The 22843-nt window shown below is 36.1% G+C and overlaps 1 protein-coding gene across 2 annotated transcripts in view; it reads left to right on the forward strand.

The window, feature by feature from the left end:
* ThrRS (threonine--tRNA ligase) overlaps nt 1-22843 on the forward strand; it is a 236872-nt gene that overhangs the window by 29702 nt on the left and 184327 nt on the right. For both annotated transcript variants that reach the window (XM_090368570.1, XM_090368569.1), the window contains exons 2-4: nt 3577-3618; nt 10895-11076; nt 21522-21637. In XM_090368570.1, coding sequence (XP_090224696.1) covers nt 3577-3618; nt 10895-11076; nt 21522-21637 — 340 coding nt within the window. The remainder of the gene's footprint in view (nt 1-3576; nt 3619-10894; nt 11077-21521; nt 21638-22843) is intronic.

Genomic DNA, 22843 nt, shown 5'->3' on the forward strand with positions numbered 1-22843 from the left:
AATATCTGCCTTTGATGTTTTGAGCAATACCTCAAATTCATCAAATTTATTTACCAAACTCCTAGCATTGGTGTACATGCAAGTATACATGCACCTGTTCCTATTCTTAGCTACCCTAACACAACCCATGTGTTTACTTGTACCGCAATGAATCCCAGCAGTCTCTGAAATATCCTGCATCTTGTTTTCCAGGCTGCTGCTCATTCCAATAGAAGCAGTGCAAGAATCACTTCCACCTCTGCCAGTGGCTACTGTTAATCTATTAGTCCTTGTATCCCCCCAAGCTAGCAGTTTTCTGACGCACTTAACACTACCTCGATAGCATCAGCAAATATTCTTGCACCTTTTCTATCCCATCCCTGTAGAAGCAGTCTCTCCTGTTAACAAGTACAGACCAGGCTGAAAAAAATTCTACCCCTTGAGCCTTGCACAATATTTCCAGGGCTGAATTGATCGACAAGGCTCTCATCATATACTCCCTCCTATCATATACTCCCTCCTCTCATCATATACTCCCTCCTAAAGTGTCTGCAATTCTGCCCAGAATTGGGCAGAATTGCAGACACTTTCAAATTCAGCTCTAATTCATGACTTGTTTTCAACAGTGACCTGTACTTGTTAAGTAATTCTGCCGGTCTCCTACTCTTAATATCATTAGTGCCAACGTGTGCAACTATATCACCTTTTATGCCCTTAAAAGATGATATCCGCTCTACAACGTCACGTCATCAACCTTTGCCTCTGGCAGACATACCCTGGTCCTGTTCCACCTATCCTTTTTACAAAGCATGTATCCCGTTTCCCTGACAATAGAGTCACCAACAACAACTAGTTCCTGTGGGACCAGCGCATTCTGCCTTGGGGGTTGCCACTGTGTTGTGTAATGACCAAGTGCAAGCTCTGGCGTTGATGTGGGCAGCTGAGAGCTTGATGGGCCCCTCAATTTAGATCCTTCGAGGGCATCCACCCTGTCCTTCAAACTCTCATATAGGCCCATAACAACGCTGAATTGTCACCTGATTTTGTTACACTACTTGCATTGCGCACACACAAAGACATCCCCCATGGCAATATCATGCCCCGTACCCGATTGCTCCACAAACATCATGCAAACCTTCAACCAATTTTTAGTTACCCCCCCCTCCCCCCCAAGCTTATACATGACTCCAGGATTTCTGTTCCCCATATAGTAAGGCACATATGCAGAACAGAATAATCTTATATTTAGAGTCATTAAATTACAGTTGCCATTTTTGTGGACCAATCTGCAACCTATCAGAATATTTTGGAAGCCACATTCTCCACCTTAACTCAACATTTACTCACTTGTCCTCTGTTCTGTTTTTTGGCGCCTCCGTAGCCAGGTTGGAATGAGCAGCAGTGCATAGCACACGCTTCTTGATTAGACCGGGGTTCGAGCCTGTCACCATCAAATACAGAGGATGCAGAAAGGTCAGGGAATGACCATCGCATATCCCGGCGCAATATGGCCTTAGTTGCTAATGCTCCTAAAAACCAAATAACAAACAAACAAACAACAACTGTTCTGTTTCCTTCAAGTATTAAATAATCAACACATTGATTAGATACTTAACTCATATGTATAAGATATTTTCTTTTTTACTCTGTTTCATTAAACCTAATTCTGTAAAAATTTAATTCAAACAACTGCTTTGTGTTGATACTCTGTAATGCTCACCTTTCTCACCAGGTTGTCTTTGTGCCCCGTGGGTGAGAAGTATATAAATAAATACATAAAAGAATGGTAATTGCTTTAAATATAAAATAAAATTGGTATGCTTTACTGTGTTTGATTTTCAATCATGTTGATCATTTTGCTCTTACTGAGTCCGAGGACTTGCACTGAGGCTTGTACTTCAACTTACAAAAATAATTCAGATAATTGTAAACTCCTCTGACCTAATGGGTTGTGCCGGAGTATAAACAGAACTATTTTTTTATTGTATGATTGTATTATTTCTATTAATGTGTTTGTATGACATGCCTTGCCATGGGGAGGGTTCCCAAAGTCTGTGGTTTATAGCTCAAAGCTAAAGAGTATTGCTGCAGTAAAGCAAAATGCTCAGAATGCATGCTCTCACATGACTGAAACAGTGAGCAAGAAAGCGATTGTACAAGAATTTGTGTGTGTGTGTGTGTGTGTGTGTGTGTGTGTGTGTGTGTGTGTGTGTGTGTGTGTGTGTGTGTGTACTGATGTTAATGGCACTAAATTTGAATAATAAATACCATTATCTACAGTTCTGCCTGTTACTAATATCAGTTTAAATTATATAGCATTGCCTGAACAGGCAAATCTCTAGTTCACTGGTGGAAAATGACTAAATAAAAACCAATTCTGAAGTGCATGTGTTTTTTTTTTTTTTTGATTTTTTTTTTTTTTTTGCTGAAGGAGTGAACTGCCCATTTTTCTTTGCATTTTTCAATTCTGTAAACTGTGAGGCTTCATTTTTATGCTATTATGTATTCTTCACATAATTATGTTTTCTTCAATTTCTTCTAGGAAAGAAAAATAATAACTAGATTTAATCATGATCATGGAATACTCATACACAATTCATGGCCTTCCATGCCACTTGGAAAGGGCTAATTTAAATCCCTCCAAGAATGGTGGAATTTGTGGGCTTTATTCACATGGACTGATTTTTTTTTTTTTTTTTTTTTTTTGTGTGTCGGACAGGGGCTGCAGGTACACTCCCTCTCTCACCACAAACTTAAATTTTTAATTCTACAAAACAGACTTGACTGACCACAAATTCAGTTTTCCTTTACAGGCACATTGCACCAGCGCCCTGAAACTTTAATTGCTTTGATGCAAAAAAAAAAAAAACTGAAGAAGAAAATGAATTCTTTTGTCACATATTTTAAAATATCATACTTTATTTAAGTGAATGCTTTTATGTTTCTTTATTCATTCCTTATCTATATTTATGATGTGGGCTGCACTTTGATGTAGTGTTCCTGGTAATGAGTTTTGGAAACAGCTGATGAAATAGGCTTGTGTTTGTTCTTTCTTTGACTGACCATTTGTGATGCTAATAGTTGTTCTATTGATGCTAATAGTTTTTCTATTAGCATCACAAATTCATTTCTAAATGAATACATTTTATGCATAAGTGCTTTCGTTAAGACTTTTCTTAGAATGATATGCATTATAATGGGACTTTACTGTATGTGTATTTAAATGAATGGAAACAGGTTTTTAAAAATTAAATAGCAGAAGCTTAACTTACTGAATGAGCTCAGTACTTAAGTAACAATGGCAAGAATATGGGAAAAATTTTAGCAATTGGGAAAAATGTTGTCTTTTACAGAAAACTGTTATTATTTACAGTCACAACAATTCAGGAAGCTCAGAGGCACTTTATCTTTGTATTAATGTTGGGATTTTGATTTGTGGCTCTTATGTGTACTATTAAAAATATCAAAATCACAATTTTGGATTAATTTAACCATGTAAAAAATGTTGAAACACTTTATTATGGTAATGAATGAATTTTTGAGTTTGTAGAAATCTTTTACATAATTGCTAAAAGTTCTAATTTTGTATCATTATAGCCTGTTGATAAATCTAAGGTTGAAAGAGTGCCAGTTGCTGAGGTAAATAATTTTATAGATATTTTATAATTAATTCTGAAACTGTATTAATTCATTTATCCCAAAATATTTTCTTTTACATAGAACAGATTGTTTTTACAGCTTCAATAATAATACTATTAGAATTCCGTCATTCTGTCTAAGGAGGAGGCATTTGATATCAGATACACAAACCAGCATTCTTTCTTAATTTTATTGAATACAGTTTCTTGATGTTAAAATTTTGAAAATATTTCCTTTTAAGACATTGGCATTTTGTTTCTGGGTTATACTAAAACACCCCCACTCTCCAGTCTATGGGTACCTCCCCTGAGGTACCCATAGACTGGAGATGTGCAAATGTGACCCCAATTCACAAAGGAGGATCAAAGGCTGACACAAGTAATTATAGACCTGTGAGCTTAACTTCTGTTCCAGGAAAATTAATGGAGGCACTGGTTAAAGAAGCACTGCAGGATCATTTAGACAAGACTTCAGTTATAGCTTGGACACAGCATGGTTTTGTTAAGGGGAAGTCTTGCCTGACCAATTTGATTGGGTACTATGATGCAGTCACAAAAGAACTGGATGCAGGGAATAGCTTTGATATTATATACTTGGATCTTAGAAAGGCTTTTGATACTGTTGCACATGGAAGACTGCTACACAAATTGGAGCAGTGTGACATTGGAGGCAAGTTGCTGCTATGGATAAAGGGGTGGTTGAGGGGGAGAAGACAGAGAGTGGTAATCAATGGACACTGCTCATCGTGGACTAATGTTATTAGTGGAGTCCCTCAGGGCTCAGTGTTGGGTCCATTATTGTTTTCTGTATTTATAAATGGTATTGATGATGGTATATCAAGCTTAATGTCCAAGTTTGCAGACGATACAAAGGTTGGCAGGGTTGTCAAGGACACTACTGACACTATGCAGTTGCAACAGGATCTGGAAAGGTTGAGCAGATGGGCTGAGAGGTGGCAAGTTTAACATTGACAAATGTAAAGTACTACACATGGGAAACAGCAACCCCAGAGCAACGTATCAACTCTGTGGTACTACACTGACAGTGGTAGAGAATGAAAGGGACTTGGGGGTGGTTGTGCAGGCAGATATGAAGTTCTCTGCGCAGTGCAGACGGGCTGCAAGAGTAGCTCATGGAGTATTGTCAATGATATACAGGAATTTTTCCAGCAGGGATAAGGAGGTGATTATTCCCTTGTATAAGACAATGGTCAGGCCACACCTAGAGTACTGTATACAGGTCTGGAGGCCTCATTTCAAGAAGGATGTAGAGCTGCTGGAACGAGTACAGAGAAGGACAACAAGATTAGTGAATGGAACAAAGGGGTGCTCTTATGAAGAAAGGCTTAAGTTTTGCAAATTACAGTGTCTAGAGACTAGGCACCAACGAGGTGATCTGATAGAGGTGTATAAAGCCTTGAATGGTTTGAGCATGCTCAATGCTGATGGGATTCTTCCTCTAGCTCAGAAAAATCACCTGAGAGGGCATAAATTCAAATTGAGGAAAGACAGATGTAGGATAGACGTGCGGAAATTTGCCTTTAGCCAGCGGGTGGTTGGTTGGTTGGTTGGTGGAACAGACTTCCATCCCTTGTAGTGGAAGTTGATAGCCTTAATAAGTTTAAGGCTCAGCTGGACAGGTATTTTGAACGAACAGAGAGGTGAAGTGGAAGTGGGTTTTTTTTTTTTTTTTTTGGCTGATGCTGCGTAAGCTTGCTTTCTTGCATCAAATGCCTCTGCTAATGCTAATGCTAAGTATTAGTATTGGTAAAATTATGCAAAGAAGTAAAGCTTATATAGCATCAGTCAAAAAAAAAAAAAAAATGAACCAATTTATTTTCCCATTCTTTTTAATAATTTGTCCAGTTTTTTTAAAATTTATTCAAACTATCCACTTCCATAGCACTGGGTGGAAGTTTATTCCAAAAGTCTCTGACTGAAGATAATTTTTGAACCATTCTTTTTCATTTTTAGTTTATGACACCTTATGGTGTAATGTGAAAAGGAGTAAAATGAAACTTAATCCATGTAAAGCTTTATACAGTTCAGGTTAGTTTAAATATATGGATGCTTCAGTTCATAGAACTTTCTTGGTAATAATGTCCCTTTATTTCCAGCTAATCTTGTTGCTCTTCACCTTTGCTAATGAATCAATGTGCTTTCTAAAATGAGGTTTTGAAATCTGTATGAAATATTCTGGATGTGGCCTAACCATTGATAGAACCTATATAACTGGTCTAGCAGCCTGTCTGCACTTCTCAGACTGTACAATTAATCTCTCATCTTTTTTCTTAAAAACTACTTTAGATTTGGTGCTGCCCAAATTGTTATTCTCTGATTGTTACTATCCAGATGCATTTTCTTGTATTTATCAATGTTAAATCATAATTGCCATTTTCAGCCTATCTGCCTGATTTGTACAAATTTTGTTGAAATAGCATACCCTGATTGCTGTTGTTAATTACTCTGCCCAAATATCATCAGCAAACTTGACATCAAACTTGAAATATCCTCATCAGTATCATTAATAAATATTAAAAATGCCAAGGGAGTCAACACCAAACCCTGGGAAACCTTGCTCAGCTTTTCATACCATTGATCTATGAAAGCCTGTTGGCATTTATAACTACTCTATCTTCTATTATTAAAAGCTTTACTAAAATCGAAGTATATGATCTCAAAATTATTCTTTATATCTAGTTCCTTTGTGACAAGCTAATAGTAGCTAATCAGTTTTGTCAGGCATGAAATCCCCTTTAACAAATCTATTCTGATTGCTTTATAGTTTCAGTCCTATCAAGGTAAATTTGTATTATTACTTTAGTGATTGACTCCATTATTTTCTCTGGCCCAAAATGAAACTTCAGATTTGTAATTATCCACTGCAATCTTTGAACCACCTTATGAATAGGAGAGATTTCCACATCTGCAGTCTGGTAGGTACTTCTCCTGGACATAGGACACACTCATTTTTTAATTCAAGATTTCATTCTCTTTTGCCCATTCTATTAATGTAATTGGATAGAATTCAGCCATCCCAGGTGCCTTGATCACTTTATATAACAGGACTTCTTACAGCTTCTTTTCAGTTTTCATAAAATAATTTATGTCCCAATCAATATTTGGTAGACATATGCCATTCATATCTCTTAAAACTTGTTAACAATCTGTTAACAAGTTTTGAGAGATTGTTTTTCTACAGGCTTTGGATACAGTTAAATAGAAAGGGTGCAAGAATATTTGCTGATGAATCCCCCAAGCTAGCAGTTTTCCGACCGACCATTAGGTTGGTCGGAAAACTGCTAGCTTGGGGGATTCACAGACTAATAGATTAACAGTAGCTACAGGCAGAGGTGAAAATGATTCTTCCACTGCTTCTATTTGAATGAGCAGCAGCCTGGAAAGCAAGGTGCTGGGAATTTCAAGGAAGGCTGGAGTCATCATGGAACAAGTAAATACATGGGTTGTTGTTAGGTAACTAAGAGTAAGAACAGGTGCATGTATACTTGCATGTACACCAATGCAACAAATATAGTCAATAAATGTGACAAATTTGAGGTGCTTGTCAAGACGTCAAAGGCGGAGATATCAGAGACAAGGTTGGTGTCACACAGAGATAAGGAATGCAGAATTGGAATTTAGGGAGTACAATGTAAGTAAGGAGTACAATGTAAGTAAGGATAGACAGGATAGAAAGGGAGGAGGGGTCATGCAGTTAGTTAAGAAACAAAATCTAAGGAAGTGCATCCAGTTGACATGGGTGGACAGTGCAGTGTTAAGACAGTTTGGTGTGACATAAGCACTGGGAAAGCGAAGTTGAAAGTAGGAGTGTGTTATAGGCCTAGTGACCGAAGAGTACAACAAAGAACTGTACAGATAAATAGAGTGGGCCAGTAAATCAGATTGTCTTATAATGGGGGATTTTAACTTCCCAGATATAGACTGGAACTTGGGGATTGGTCACTCACACACTAGTAAGACTTTTGTGGATTTATTGGATAACTGTTTTCTACAGCACCATGTTTGAGAGGAAACCAGAGGAAGTAATACCCTTGACCTGATTATCAGCAGTGATTATTCATGCATTAAGAATCTGCAGATAAAAAAACCACTAGGTGGCAATGATCACAGTGTACTGATGTGCGATTTACTCAAAGATGTAAATACCTTCAGGGGTAAAGGGAAGGATTTTTGCTTTCATAAACGTGATTACAGTGGTCTCAGAGTTTTTAAATTCTATGTTGTTGTTTTGGTTTTTAGGAGCATTAGCAACTAAGGCCATATTGCTCCTGGAATATGCGGTGGTCATTCCCTGACCTCTCCGCATCCTCTGTATTTGGTGGTGACGGGCTCGAACCCCAGTCTAATCAAGAAGCGTGTGCTACGCACTGTTGCTCCTTCCCAACTGGCTACGGAGGTGCCAGTTTTTAAATTCTATACAGTGGGACTAACTGATGATGTTACAAACAGCAATTTATAAATGGGAAGCATTCAAGGAATTAATCTTGGAAGCTACTAGGCTGTTCATATCAACTAAGAAATATTGTTCAACGTTTAGGCCCAAAAGGATGTCAGATGAACTAATGAGACTTGTGGTAGAGACGAAAAATGCATGGGACACATATAAATAATCAGGAGACTGATGCCTGTGGTAGATATAAGATAGTCTAATCAAGTCACAAAGGAGGTTAGGTAAGCAAAGGCAGATTACGAGAAATCTTTGGCAAAGGATGCAAAGAAAAACAGTAAAGACTTCTTTACTTATGTAAATTCAAGAAGGAAGGAGATGAATCAGATTGGTCCACTTGACATTGATTATTGATGATTCTGCTCAAGTAGATAACAAGCTGAATGAGTATTTTGCATCTACATTCACACATTACGAATTGTGTAGGGAAGTGGAGGCCAGAATCTTATAAAACTCTAACAGGGAGTTAAATGATTTTGTGATAAGTGAGAGCAAAATGGAGGAGAAATTGCTGAGGTTAAATGTAAGGAAGGCACCTGGCATGGATGGGATCGTCCAGTGATAGATACAGAGATTGTCCAGTGACAGATTGCAAGTGACAACCAGTTTTGTTAGTAGCATTAATGTTCCCTATCATGATTTTGCAATGGAGCAATAAACAAACATAAAATTTGACTTTAAATTGGGAAAATCTGCAACATAAATGTATGAAATGTCAAAACTGTTTACGATGATGAAACAAGTCATACCAGTGTGTTTTATTGGTATTAGCAGTTAAAAGACAGACGTGAGGATGTTTGCAATGACCAAAGAAGTGGGCATCCATCAACCTTTTGAAATGAAGACAAGAGTTGCAAAAGTTCTGAAAATTGTGGCAAGAGATTGTTGTTTGACCCTTAGAATGATGGCTGATGAGTTGTATATGAATAAGGAAACAATTTGTCATTCTGCATGAAGATTTAGGGAAAGGAAGATCTGTGAAAAATTTTTGCTCCATAGCCTCGTGGATGAGCAGAAGCAGCGAAGAGTGTCGTCGTGTAAAATCTTCATTCAGACTTGTCGAGACAATCCTGATTTTCTTGACTGTATTGTCACTGGAGATGAATGTTGGATGTTTCAGCATGACCCAGAAATGAAGCATCAGAAGCACGCAGTGGACTTCTTCAGAATCATCACCAAGGCCCAAAAATTTCATTTACTGAAGTCTAGGATCAAGGCAATGCTGATCATGTTTTTTGACAAATGGGGTGTGATTCACAAGGAATTTGTTCCCAAAGAGGAGAAAGTCAATGCTGCATTCTACGTACAGATGCTTCTAAAATTATTGAAGTGCATTTCCCAGGTGAGGCCACAATTTTGAGTGAAAGCAACTAGTTCTTGTTGTACGACCCCACTTATTCCGCCCTTGTTGTGAGGACATTTCTGACAAAACATGGCATTGTACAAATGAACCATTCACCCTTCTCTCCTGATCTAGCACCAGCAGACTTCTTCCTCCTTTACCAAGGTGAAAACTGCCCTCAAAGTAAAGAGATTTAAGGGTATTGAGGACATTAAGAAAAACGTAAGTGCTAGACACAGCATCTCTTTGGGTGCCTTCACTGACTCTTTTCAGAAACTTTTAAACATTGTAATAAGTGCAATCGATCAGGTTGTGATTACTCTGAATAAAAATAAAACCATTTTCGAGCTTCTTCACTGTGCATTCTTTTTATTGCTGCACCTGGTATGTTGACTTAGAAAGCGGTTGTCTAGAAAATCCAGAAATGGATTTTCTAGACAACTGCTTTCTAAGTGCCTTCCTGAGTGACCTACCAATTCATAAATTTTAATCTATCTGGGAAGCTAAAATCCCCCCTGATTTTATGGCCCACTCTTGTTTGTCAGTAGAGTTGTTCATTATATCCATAACAGTCATTTGGTTTATAACATATTCTTATTTTTGTTTTCCCAGTGTTCATTACACCAGATTTACTTAACATCACACTGGCAAACCACAGAAATTGGGTATACTGTTTCATAATCTATGCACTTCAAATTCATAAAATTTATTTATTATACTTCTAGCATTACATAATATTATCAGTCTTATGTAAATTCACAGCAGATAACACAGTACCCACTTTCCTGGTTACTGTATGTCCCAATAGGAGTAATGCAGAAATCATTTCCACTTCTCTTTATGTCATTAACACATTCACTGCTTCCTCATGTGAATATGCTCCATCCAATTTTTAATCTACTTAAGGGGAATCTACTCTACATTTAGAACTTTTTCTTCCAATTTGACAGAAGAAAAACCTGGATATTTTTGTCAAGCCGTCTTCACCAGAGGCTAATTAATTCATTCATAGTGAGAAGAAAGCCCAAAATGTTTCTGCTCTTTCCAATCCAGATTGACTCAATCCCAAGGTTTTCAATCTCAGGTCAAAAAGGTCAAGTGACTTTTTTGACCTGAGATTGAAAAACTGATTGAAAAACAAAAATTTATTTGTCAGAAATGGGGGAAAAAATAGACATTTTTGAATTTGTGTGGGAGTGTTAAGACATGTTTTCACTTGTGACTAATCCATATTTTGGGTGGCAACATTTTTAAAAGCTGGATTAGTGTTGATAGGAAGCTAAAAGCAAACTCAACTCAGGCAAGAAAACTATGATTGTTTCATTGATATTCTGTGAAAGAATGAATAAAATATAGCTTTTAAGGAATGGCACTTGAATTTAAGTCTTTATTTTTATTCTTATAATAGTTTTAATTTATTTTATTCTGGAATTATTTATGGAATGAAGTATGACATATCAATTTCAGTTAAATCCATGGCCATCGTACATTCAGGATAGACTAAAGCTATGGGATGAATTGAAAGTTCGTCATGAAGCCATAATTGCAGCTAAAGGACCTGAACCTATTAAAGTTACACTTCCTGATGGGCAAGTTATTGAAGGTCAGTCATGGAGAATAACACCCTATCAGGTAGCACAGTCAATAAGGTTAGTTTCTTACATTTCTTATTTAGTGAATTATCTTTCATTTAGCTGTATGATTGAAGTTTTCATGAAGTATAAACAGTTTGTACAAAATATGAATGTTAAAGAAGATATATGCAAGGATTACAGTGTGTGTGTGTGTGTGTGTGTGTGTGTGTGTGTGTGTGTGTGTGTGTGTGTGTGTGTGTGTGTGTGTGTGTGTGTGTGTGTGTGTGTGTGTGTGTGTGTGTGTGTGAATAAAAATAAAATCATTTTCGAGCTTCTTCACTGTGCATTCTTTTTATTGCCGCACCTGGTATGTTGACGTAGAAAGCAGTTGTCTAGAAAATCCAGAAATGGATTTTCTAGACAACTACCTTCCTGAGTGACTTACCAATTATAATCATTAATTAAGATTAATGAATTTTAATCTATATGGAAAGCTAAAATCCCCCATAAGACATTCTGATTTTATGGCCCACTCTTGTTTGTCAGTAAAGTTGTTCATTATTGTGTGTTATAAACTATATTATTGAATTAGATGGAATCTTTTGTAATATTTTATTTTTTTTGCATAGTAGTTGTCTCAAAGGTACTTCTTTTAACATTCTGATTGAAATTTTCATCAAATGCTGCTATCTGGAGATATTTGATTGTTAGGTTAAATTATTTGATTGTAAAGAGCTCTCATTCCTAACTTTGAAAGCACTGTGCAATTGAGATGACCGAGAATAGGTTCACAGCTGTTCAGTATAGATCTGTGGCAGAGTTTGTGAGTTATTGAAGTCCATTTTTGAGTTGACAGTCACTCCTGTATAGGTTCTGTATACAGGCAGATTAAAGGTTAAAGGATTAGTGGTTCAGATTAATTTTTGATTTAGATTAAGCTTTGCTTTTACCTAATTTCTCTAATCTAATCTGACATGGTACTCAAACCAATGTTTGAATACCTTGTCAGAGGGTAACATGTGGGCAGAAATGACCACAGGCGATTTGCATGACCCCATGCAAGTCATGACTTCTTCAACTTGCATTGCCTGTGGCATGTATTCAAGGGTCGATCTAGTTGCTAATAGCTCAACTGATGATTCTCTTATTTTTTCCCATTGCAAGGAGTATACCAATCTAAAATTAAAACTTGGTGCATTGCCTAAAGAAATGGATGCTTGCTCTAGAGAAAATGCAACTGGACCTCGTAAAGGACTCAAAATTCTAGTAATCTACCAAGTGTCACAACCTTGATTTGGCTTCCAGAACAGAATAATCAAGTGCAAACTGCTCTGGTTCAAAAGGATTTAGAACTCATGAGAGATCCATTGCCAGAGAAACAGGTAGCATTTTACGTAATAAGAGAGTGGACTAGAACCAGAGTGTGTCTGCCAGAGAAACAACTAATGATTTACTAACAGATTGTCAGATTTGAAAGGGGGCAAAAGGAGACTAATGATAATAAGCACACATGATCTGACAATTTGTTGGGAAAAAATAGAACAGTGTTGAAAAAACTGCACAAATTAGGTCAAAATGTATCTGAGTGTGCGATTCTGCCCATGCACAACAGGAGGGACTGAAAGCTTTGTGGATTAACTCAAGACTGGAGGAACTCTGCAAGGCTTTTGGGGTAGAATTTTTATCAGTGTGGTCTGAACTTGTAAGTAGAAGGAACTTGTTTTGTAGAGACAGGATATACTTTAACAAAGGTACTGCAAGGATTTTCCCACTTTCATTGAGGATATCTTAAGGGTTCGAGGAAACTGCTAGTTAGGGGTGAGGATAATATAGGTACATGGTTATCTGATGATATGAGTCAAAGCATCACTCGCACACATCTGAAGAATCTTGTTTGTTGTCGCAATGCTGATATTGTCAATATGTTCAGAGGGTAGTGATATTTCAAATGAGTGGTAAGCTCATGCTAAGGAAACAAGCTTAAATAACTTCAAGGGGTGTGTCAAGGTAAACTATACAAAAACAATCTTAACTATATGTGTGCAGTATTGTCAGTAATGTTGTGAACAAAATGGGTGAATTTGAATTCTGGTGAAGATAACAGTACTGGCATAATAGAACTGGCGCCTCCGTAGCCAGGTGGGAAGGAGCAGCAGTGCGTAGCACGCGCTTCTTGATTAGACCGGGGTTCGAGCCCGTCACCACCAAATACGGAGGATGCGGAAAGGTCAGGGAATGACCACCGCATATCCGGGAGCAATATGGCCTTAGTTGCTAATGCTCCTAAAAACCAAATAACAACAACAATAATAGAACTAACAGAAACATGTATAATCAGAAATAGGATCGATGAGTTTGCTATGGTATGTACAATGTATTTAGGAAGGATAAGGAAGAAAGAAGGGGGTGGTGGGATCGTGCTTCTTATCAATAGCAGCCTGAGCACAAAAAATGTCCCAGATTCAGAAGTTATGCATTCTAGTACAGAATCTGTGTTGTGTGACTTAGCTGGAATCAAAGACACAATATGAGTAGGGGGTAGTCTACAGATTAGAAGATTGTGAAGGCTATACATGTAAATGGAATGAATATGCAAGCTACTGCAAATGTCTTATTATGGATCATTTCAGTTGCCCCTAATTGATTAGAGCAAGTGGGAGGAAAACTCATCATGGGGACAAAATTTTTAATTCAACTAGGTGGTTGTTATTTGTATCAGCATGTTAGGGAAAGTATTAGGGGAAAAATATTCTATACATGATCATCTCCCAGGAACTAGATGACATTATAGGGTTGACAGTAGAGGAAACATTAGCTGGGTGTGATCATGGAATTATAGGTTTATGATGAACAGAGAGGTAGCAGTTGTTAAAGGTAACAGAATGGGTTTCAATTTCAGTAAAGGAGATGCTTCATGTTCTCTATGAACTGGAGAGAGAGAGAGGTCACAGGTTGAAGGTACATTAAAATTATGCTATTATTTTAAAGCTATTGTCACAGAAGCTTGAAAGCATATACAAATTGCTGGTTAAGGGAGCAAAGAAAGAGAATAAGGAATTCTTATACATGAATACTAAGAAAAAAAAGAGTGAATCAGATGGAACCCTTGCACAATGGATGCAGAAAGGTTACGCATAATCCTGCCGATGTTGCAGATGAATTGAATGGATACTTTGCATTGATATTTATAGAAATTAGACCCTTTGTGCTGAGGTAAAGTTAAAAAGTATGGCATTAGCGATATTGAAATTTCTGAAGATATTTATTAGAAAAACATTTGAGCCTGAAGGTGAATAAGGCTCCTGGAGTTTATGGCATATACCCAGTAATTTTGAGGGAAGCAGCAAAAGAGTGCATAGTCATATATAAAGGCAGCTCTAAGAGTTAAGGTAGTTTAGACACCAAAAGAACTGTTAGCTAGTAGTTGTTGCCTACTAAATTCCAGATAAAGATCTAGTTCTAGGATACGTAAAGAGCTGGAGGTTCTTTTACGAGAAGGGATAGTTGGGGTTGTCTTAATCTTAATTTTAGATTATCATAATTGCTGTGGTGTTTTAGGAGGGCTGATTAATGAGTTGCCTGAATGCAATTCTCTGTGACCTTGTTTAGCTTGTTGATGTTCCTTCCTGTTTTGTGGTTCCTTTTTTTTATTTTAATTTTGATCAGTGCTCTATTTTTGAAAGATATTTCTTTAGTTTGTCAATATGAATGCCTTATCTGTTATTGATGTTATTGTGCATGTACTCAAAACGTAAAATCTTTATGTAGCCCTTGATCATTTAATTTCTCTGTAGCAAGTGAAACCTTGTAGTGGGATTTGTGGATTTTACACTTATGATTCTTACCACTAGATATGGTTGACAAACCTTAAAATAAATTTGTCTCCAAATAAAAAAAAAATATATATTTAAATAATATAAACTCAGTGGCCATGCCAGTATATTTTCCAATGTATGTCTCTCATTATGTCATTTGTTGTTTTAGGCATTCAGTTAGCATTAGCATTAGCAGAGGCATTTGATGCAAGAAAGCAAGCTTATGCAGCATCAGCCAAAAAAAAAAAAAAAAAAAAAAAAAAGTAACATAAATAAATAAAAATAACCACTTCCACTTCACCCCTCTGTTCGTTCGAAATACCTGTCCAGCTGAGCCTTAAACTTATTTAGGCTATCAACTTCCACGACAAGGGATGGAAGTCTGTTCCACCCACCAACCACCCGCTGGCTAAAGGCAAATTTCCGCACATCTATCCTACATCTGTCTTTCCTCAATTTGAATTTATGCCCTCTCAGGTGATTTTTCTGAGCTAGAGGAAGAATCCCATCAGCATTGAGCATGCTCAAACCATTCAAGGCTTTGTACACCTCTATCAGATCACCCCGCTGGTGCCTGGTTTCCAGACACTGTAATTTGCAAAACTTAAGCCTTTCTTCGTAAGAGAACCCCTTTGTCCCATTCACCAATCTAGTTGCCCTTCTCTGTACTCGTTCCAGCAGCTCTACATCCTTCCTGAAATGAGGCCTCCAGGCCTGTATACAGTACTCTAGGTGTGGCCTGACCATTGCCTTATACAAGGGAATAATCACCTCCTTATCCCTGCTAGAAAAATTCCTATATATCATTGACAATACACCATGAGCTACTCTTGCAGCTCGTCTGCACTGCTCAGAGAACTTCATATCTGCCTGCACCACCACCCCCAGGTCCCTTTCATTCTCTACCACTGTCAGTGTAGTACCACAGAGTTGATACGTTGCTCTGGGGTTGCTGTTTCCCATATGTAGTACTTTACATTTGTCAATGTTAAACTTCATTTGCCACCTCGAAGCCCATCTGCTCAACCTTTCCAAATCCTGTTGCAGCAGCATAGTGTCAGTAGTGTCCTTGACAACCCTGCCAACCTTCGTGTCGTCTGCAAACTTGGACATTAAGCTTGATATACCATCATCAATATCATTTATAAATACAGAAAACAATAAAGGCCCCAATACTGAACCCTGAGGGACTCCACTAATAACATTAGTCCACGATGAGCAGTGTCCATTGATTACCACTCTCTGTCTTCTCCCCCTCAACCACCCCTTTATCCATAGCAGCAACTTGCCTCCAATGCCACACTGCTCCAATTTGTGCAGCAGTCTTCCATGTGCAACAGTATCAAAAGCCTTTCTAAGATCCAAGTATATAATATCAAAGTTATTCCCTGCATCCAGTTCTTTTGTGACTGCATCATAGTATCCAATCAAATTGGTCAGGCAAGACTTCCCCTTAACAAAACCATGCTGTGTCCTAGCTATATCTGAAGTCTTGTCTAGATGATCCTGCAGTGCTTCTTTCACCAGTGCCTCCATTAATTTTCCGGGAACAGAAGTTAAACTCACAGGTCTATAATTACTTGTGTCAGCCTTTGATCCCCCTTTGTGAATTGGGGTCACATTTGCACATCTCCAGTCAATGGGTACCTCCCCTGAGTCCAAGGAAGCTCTCATAATTATGGCTAAGGGTTTGCTTATCTCCTTTGCTGCCTCCTTTAATATAACTGGATAGATCCCATCCACCCCAGGTGCCTTTCTTGTGTTTATCTTCAACAATTTCTCCTCCACTTTGCTCTCAGTTATTACAAGATTCTCTAGCTTACTGCTAGAGTTGAATACACCTCTGGCATTCCCCTCGCTGAATAACTCCTCATGTGTGAATGTCGATGCAAAATATTCATTTAGTTTGTTAGCTACCCGAGCAGGGTCATCAACAGTTGACCCATCGATCTCAAGTGGACCAATCTGATTCATCCCCTTCCTTCTAGAGTTTACATAAGTAAAGAACTCTTTGCTGTTTTTCTTCGCATCCCTTGCCAAGGATCTCTCGTAATCTGCCTTCGCCTGCCTAACCTCCTTTGTAACTTGGTTACAGATCAACTTGTATCTATCATAGGCGTCCGTGTCACGCGTTAATTTGTATGTATCCCATGCATTTTTCTTCTCTGCCATATGCCTCATTAGTTCATCTGACAACCATTTAGGCCTAAACCTTGAACAATAGTTATTTAAGTATACTGATTTAAGTATACAGTTCTGTATACTTAAATCAGAAGTTGAGTTGTACTTTAACTGGAGAGTTTCAAATATTTTTAAGCTGTTTTAATTTTATATTATATTTTAAAATTATTGTAAAAGATATAAATTATGTATAAATTTTGATATTCCAATTCTGTACTTTAAAGATATAAATTATGTATTATGTATAAATTTTGATATTCCAATTTATATATATGCATTCTTTTATGTAATGTTTTTTAATTTTATTGATTGGACTGTATTTGTAAAATAATAAGAGGAGTTTACCTCAATATAGTACGTAGAACATTTCCGTATGATACTCTCTAGAAATTAAAACGAAAAAATCGAAAACTTGCATTAGAGTAAAAAATAAATAATTAAAAACCAATTTAACACAATTAAAAAGAATCTAACGAAAATATTCAAAATGATTTTCCTTCCTGAAGCTGACAATGCAAGGAAAATCGTTTTGAATATTTTCGTTAGATTCTTTTTAATTTTTAATTGCGTTAAATTGATTTTTAATTGTGTTAAATTGATTTGAATTTTGTTAAATTGGTTTTTAATTATTTATTTTTTACTCTAATGTAAGTTTTCAATTTTTTCGATTTAATTTTTGGAGAGTATCATACGGAAGTGTTCTACGTACTATATTGAGGTAAACTCCTCTTATTATTTTACAAATATTAATATCAATGTAGAATGTATTGAGTATTACAGCTCTGATTCATACTAGGGCTTGCAAACCGGTTTTATAAAACCGGTTAAATCGGTTTTCATATTGAGTTGTTAAAACCGAAACCGAGCTTCTAAAACCGGATTCGAATATTTTCTTAGCCCTCGAATATAGTTTTTTGTTATGCACATTTTCTTTTGTTTGTTCGTTTGTCTGGATCGTTCAACTGCTTTGTTTTAAACATGTTTTTTTATTTAATTTAATTTTATTTTATGTTTTGGTACGAATCTCATGGGCAAGTGGCCCAAATCTAGGAGGGGTACCTTTTATCTTCCCACCTGTATCGTGGCACGATGCAGGTGTACTCATTTACGACTGAGTGAGTCGGAGCGATAGCGTAAAAGAAATGCTCAACATTTCTCCGTTCCATCTATCTTGCTCGCCAGGCAAGTTATGGAACGCGCCTTATTGTTGGTTACCCACTAGAAACAGATTCGCTGAATATTGCATCAAATTTCAATCGTAGAAAGTTTTTTGCTTCTTTATTCTTATTAAATTTGCGATCAAATGTTCTCCAAAAAGCAGCTTCACCAAATTTAGGTTTTATGTAATTTTGAAAATACAATAGATTTAATTGGGAAAAAAAAATTGCCGGTAAATAAATAAAAAATTTCTTTCGTGAAAATTTTGAAACTTGCCTTGTTTAAACTCTTCATTCAGTGGTTGCGGGAGTGACGTATAGTATTGTGCCTTTGTTATCTTCAATATTTTTATTTAAAATTGTCGGTGATATAAATTCCTACTAATTAATATCTATTACTCTTAATATGTCTAAGATGAAATCAAATGTATGGAATTATTTTGCTCGAAAAGCAAAGATGAAGCACAATGTTCAAAATGTCAGAAGATAATGAAGTCGTCTGGAGGATCCACATCATCTTTGATGTTGCATTTAAAGAAAATGCATCAGATTGACATTAAACAAGATAACAGTGAACCTCCCGTAAGAACATTAGAAAACTTTATCGTTAAAAAATCTATGGAAAAAGAGACTTCAAAATTAGCTGCTTTAGATGGATTTTCTTTTAATTCAATTGCCAAGAGTGAGTTTATACAATCAAGCCTTCACCTTCAGAGAAATAAAAACGATAAATTACCACCAGCCTCAGTGAATGGAATTAAAAATATGGTTCTGAATTATTATAAAACTAAGAAAGAAGAACTCATTCAGCATTTCAAAAATTCATTGGTTTTGGGTGCATGGTATTCATTGACTCTAGACGAATATACGTCTATACAAAATAAAAGGTATATGAATATAAATGTGCATTCAAAAGACAATCATTGGTCGTTAGGTCTTATTGAGATTAATGGTTCACTTGATAGCAAAAGAACTGAGCAAATTGTGAATGGACACTTGAAGGAATTTGGTTTGAACTTGGATGAGGATATTGTTCCCTGCACCACCGATGGAGAGCAGCAATGATGATTAAGTTTGACAAGCAAATTACGCCTAATCATCAACAATGTATAGCCCATTGTATACATCTGTCAGTTATAGATGTACTTTATGAAAAAGCAATCAATTATGGTGCCACAGTCTCTGAGTCTCCCAAAGACAATGAAGAAAATGAAAATAATGAAGAAAGTAGTAATGATGAAGAAGTTGAAGAAAGAAGCAAGGCATGCTTTATCAAACCGACTTTACTGATGAGCTCATTTATTTCTTCAATCCAATGGCCAATATTGCACAAACTATTAACAAAGTCAAAAAAATTTGCAAGCTTTTTCGAAAATCGCCTACCAAAATGACATTTTACAAAATTTTGTTAAATCAGAATTTAATGGGAAAGAATATAAACTTATATTAGATTGCAAGAATAGATGGGATAGCACATTTTATATGATTGAGTACTGCTCTATGTGCAGTACTGTGTTTTCAAGTGTTTTCCAGTCATCGTCAGATGACTGGAAAACACTTGAATTGCTATGTGAAACTTTGCGACCAGTTGAAATTATTCTGAAGGCATTTGTGAAACTTTGCGACCAGTTGAAATTATTCTGAAATTATAACCTCAGAAAATACAGACTTATTTAAAGCAGAGTCTTCAATAGAATTTCTGCTTGCTAAGCTTGATACGGCAGAAAACCCATTTTCTTTAAAGTTTCACCAAAGCCTTTTGCAGCGTTACAATGCAAGACGAAATTGCCAAACTGTGGCTTTGCTGAGCTATCTACACAACCTCAAAAAGTTTAGGAAAGAAGATACAGGTTCAAGAACTTTTGATTTTCCAAGTAAGCAAGTTTTGAAAAAACATGCTGAAGAGATTTATCAGAGATTATTTGCAAAACATTCCGAAGGAGTCTTAGCGTTGAATGAAGAAACTGAAAATAAACAAATTGTTCTTTTAGAAGAAAACAAAGATTCGTCTAGTTCCGATGTTGGAGATACACTCATGCGAGAGTACGATAGTGTAATAAAGAGATTAACTGAAGAGCCTTCAAAATATCCGAGTGAATTGGAAATCAGCAAAGAATTTAAAATTTTGGAGGCAACTAGCAGTAGAAGTGAAAAGCTGGAGAAAGTTTATAGAGCACTGCTGACCATTAAACCAACAAGTGTCCAATCTGAGAGAGTGTTTTCGATCATTGGTCTCTAACACAAAAATAAGATCAAGTCTATCAGTAAAAATGCTTAATATACTGTGTTTTTTAAAGGATCATTTTCAGAAAAAAGCTGAGTAATAAATAGTCAAGTAATTTCCCCAAGCTGTTTTTTTTTCACATTATTTTTATTTATTAATTATTATTATTATTATTATTATTATAGGGCTTATTATTTTTTGTTTACTATACGAGAAGATAGTTTTTATTCAAAGGATTTGAATACAATTTGTAATTTTGTGTAATCTCAAGCTGGTTACTTTTTTGGAGCATTTTAATTTTTTTACTATAAGAGGTGATAGATTTTGTTTAAAAGATTTGATTACGATTTGTACAATCTACCCAAGATAAAATAAATACCTGTGTTATAAGCTTTTAATTGTATTCCCTAAGTTTGAGAAAATCGGTTTTAAAACCGGTTTTAAGAGTAAACTTCGGTTAAACTCGGTTTTGAAATTTCTCGGTTTTATGCAAGCCCTAATTCACACTATCTAATTGGAATGTATATAAATTTATACCCTATGGTCATATATGAGAAGCATTTTCATGCTGTAATGTGGTTCAATTAACAACTAAAAAAAAAATTAAGTAGAACTTTTTGTAGTTTTTTTTTTTCATATTTTAGGGCAAACTTTTACAAATTCTGTTCTTAATATTTTTAGTTTTATGACTAAAAACATTAAGTTTTATGACTAAAAATATTAAGACCACAAAAATCCTAGTCCTGATGATTTATGAAACTGTATGATGCAGTGGCAGTATTAGAAAGCCCAGAAAAGTCCTGTTTAATATATTTTGATAATTGGATGGATATGGAGACAGAACTTTTATAAAAACTATGGATCAAGGTTAACATTTCAAGATTGAGTACAAATATACGTCTAAGTGGGGGGGGGACGAAATAATAATTCTCACTTTGGAGTATTTCATATGATATAGTACTTGGCCAACTTTTGAGCTGGAATCACAATCTGAAATGATGGAATTCTGGTAGTGATATTTTATTTTATTAAGCTTATAGTGCATATTTATAGAGAGATGAATACCCTCTATAAATAGTCACTACATATGTTTTTGACTTTAATTATCTTTTCTTTATTATACTCAAATTATATTTCTTTTAGTCGGGGATTAGCTGATAACGTTGTCATTGCAAAAGTCAATGGTGTGTTATGGGATCTTGATAGACCTTTAGAAAATGATTGCTCATTAGAACTCCTCAAGTTCTCTGAAGAAGAAGGTCAGTTCATTTTAACCATTTAAAAAAAATTATTAATCTTTTAGTTGTAACTAAAAATCTTTATTGCATTGTTTTGGATTTTAACTTCTGTTGTTCAGTTAACACTTTCACTGAACAATAATTATAAGGCATTTGTCTGTAATTATTTTGAATTGTGTTCAAAAGAATTATAGCTATGCATTCTCAACTCAGAATAGGGGAAATGGAAAATTTAGCATATGATGGACAGAAATCCAGTCTAAAAATGACTGTGTTGAAAGTATAGACAGAAATATCATCCATGGATATGTTTCTGCTTTGGAAATATTAACTAATGAATTTGGATTCCATCCAAATGATCAATTACTTGAGAGAGATGAGTGAACAACCTTTCTGTTGTTTATAGTGAAAATAATCTCAATAGAAAACATGTCCAATAAATATGTGAACCACCGGCATCCAAGATTATTTGTAGTTAGTGTTGAAAATTGGCTGCTTCTTGCCTAAAGTGTTAAAATTCTAGGACAATAGATGCAGTTTCTTCTTTCAGTTTAACTGTGAGTACAGTTTCTGTACACTTGGTCTTTTAGATAATTTTTATGGAAATAATTGAAATTATGGTGGTCATGGCCATCCATATCTAACACATCCAGGCAAGCAATTTGATATACAATTGCCAAGATGCATTGAGAGCATCAAAAATTGCATTCATTGTATTCTTCAGAGTCATCCTGTTGGAAGAATATTTTCACAAACTAAACACCATGCCTGAAGAAATAGTAATAGACGCATGTGATGCAAGAAAGCAAGCGTATGAGCTTATGTAGCAGCCAAAAAAAAAAAAAAAAAATTCACACAACCATTCCCTCTAAAAGTTTGTCCAATTCCTCCTCGAATTTATTTAAGCTATCAGCTTCCACAGCAATTAACCACCCACTGAGTAAAGGCAAATTTCTGCATATCTCTTCTACAACTGTCTTTCCTCAATTTGAATTTATGCCCCCTTAGGTTCGTAATCTGAGCAAGTGGAAGAATCCCATCAGAATTCAGCGTGCCCAACCCATTCAAGGCTTTATATGCCTCAATCAGACCACCTTGCAGGTGCATAGTCTCCAGCCGTTGCAATTTTCAGAACTTAAGCTTCTCTACAACTGTCTTTCCTCAAGACAGTTGTAGAGGGCCCCTTTGTTCCCCTCACCAATCTTGATACCCTGCTCTGTACATGCT

This window comes from Mastigoproctus giganteus, chromosome 2 (genome assembly GCF_048544385.1).
Source record: "Mastigoproctus giganteus isolate SK-2022 chromosome 2, ASM4854438v1, whole genome shotgun sequence".
In the NCBI taxonomy this organism is placed as follows: Eukaryota; Metazoa; Arthropoda; class Arachnida; order Uropygi; family Thelyphonidae; genus Mastigoproctus; species Mastigoproctus giganteus.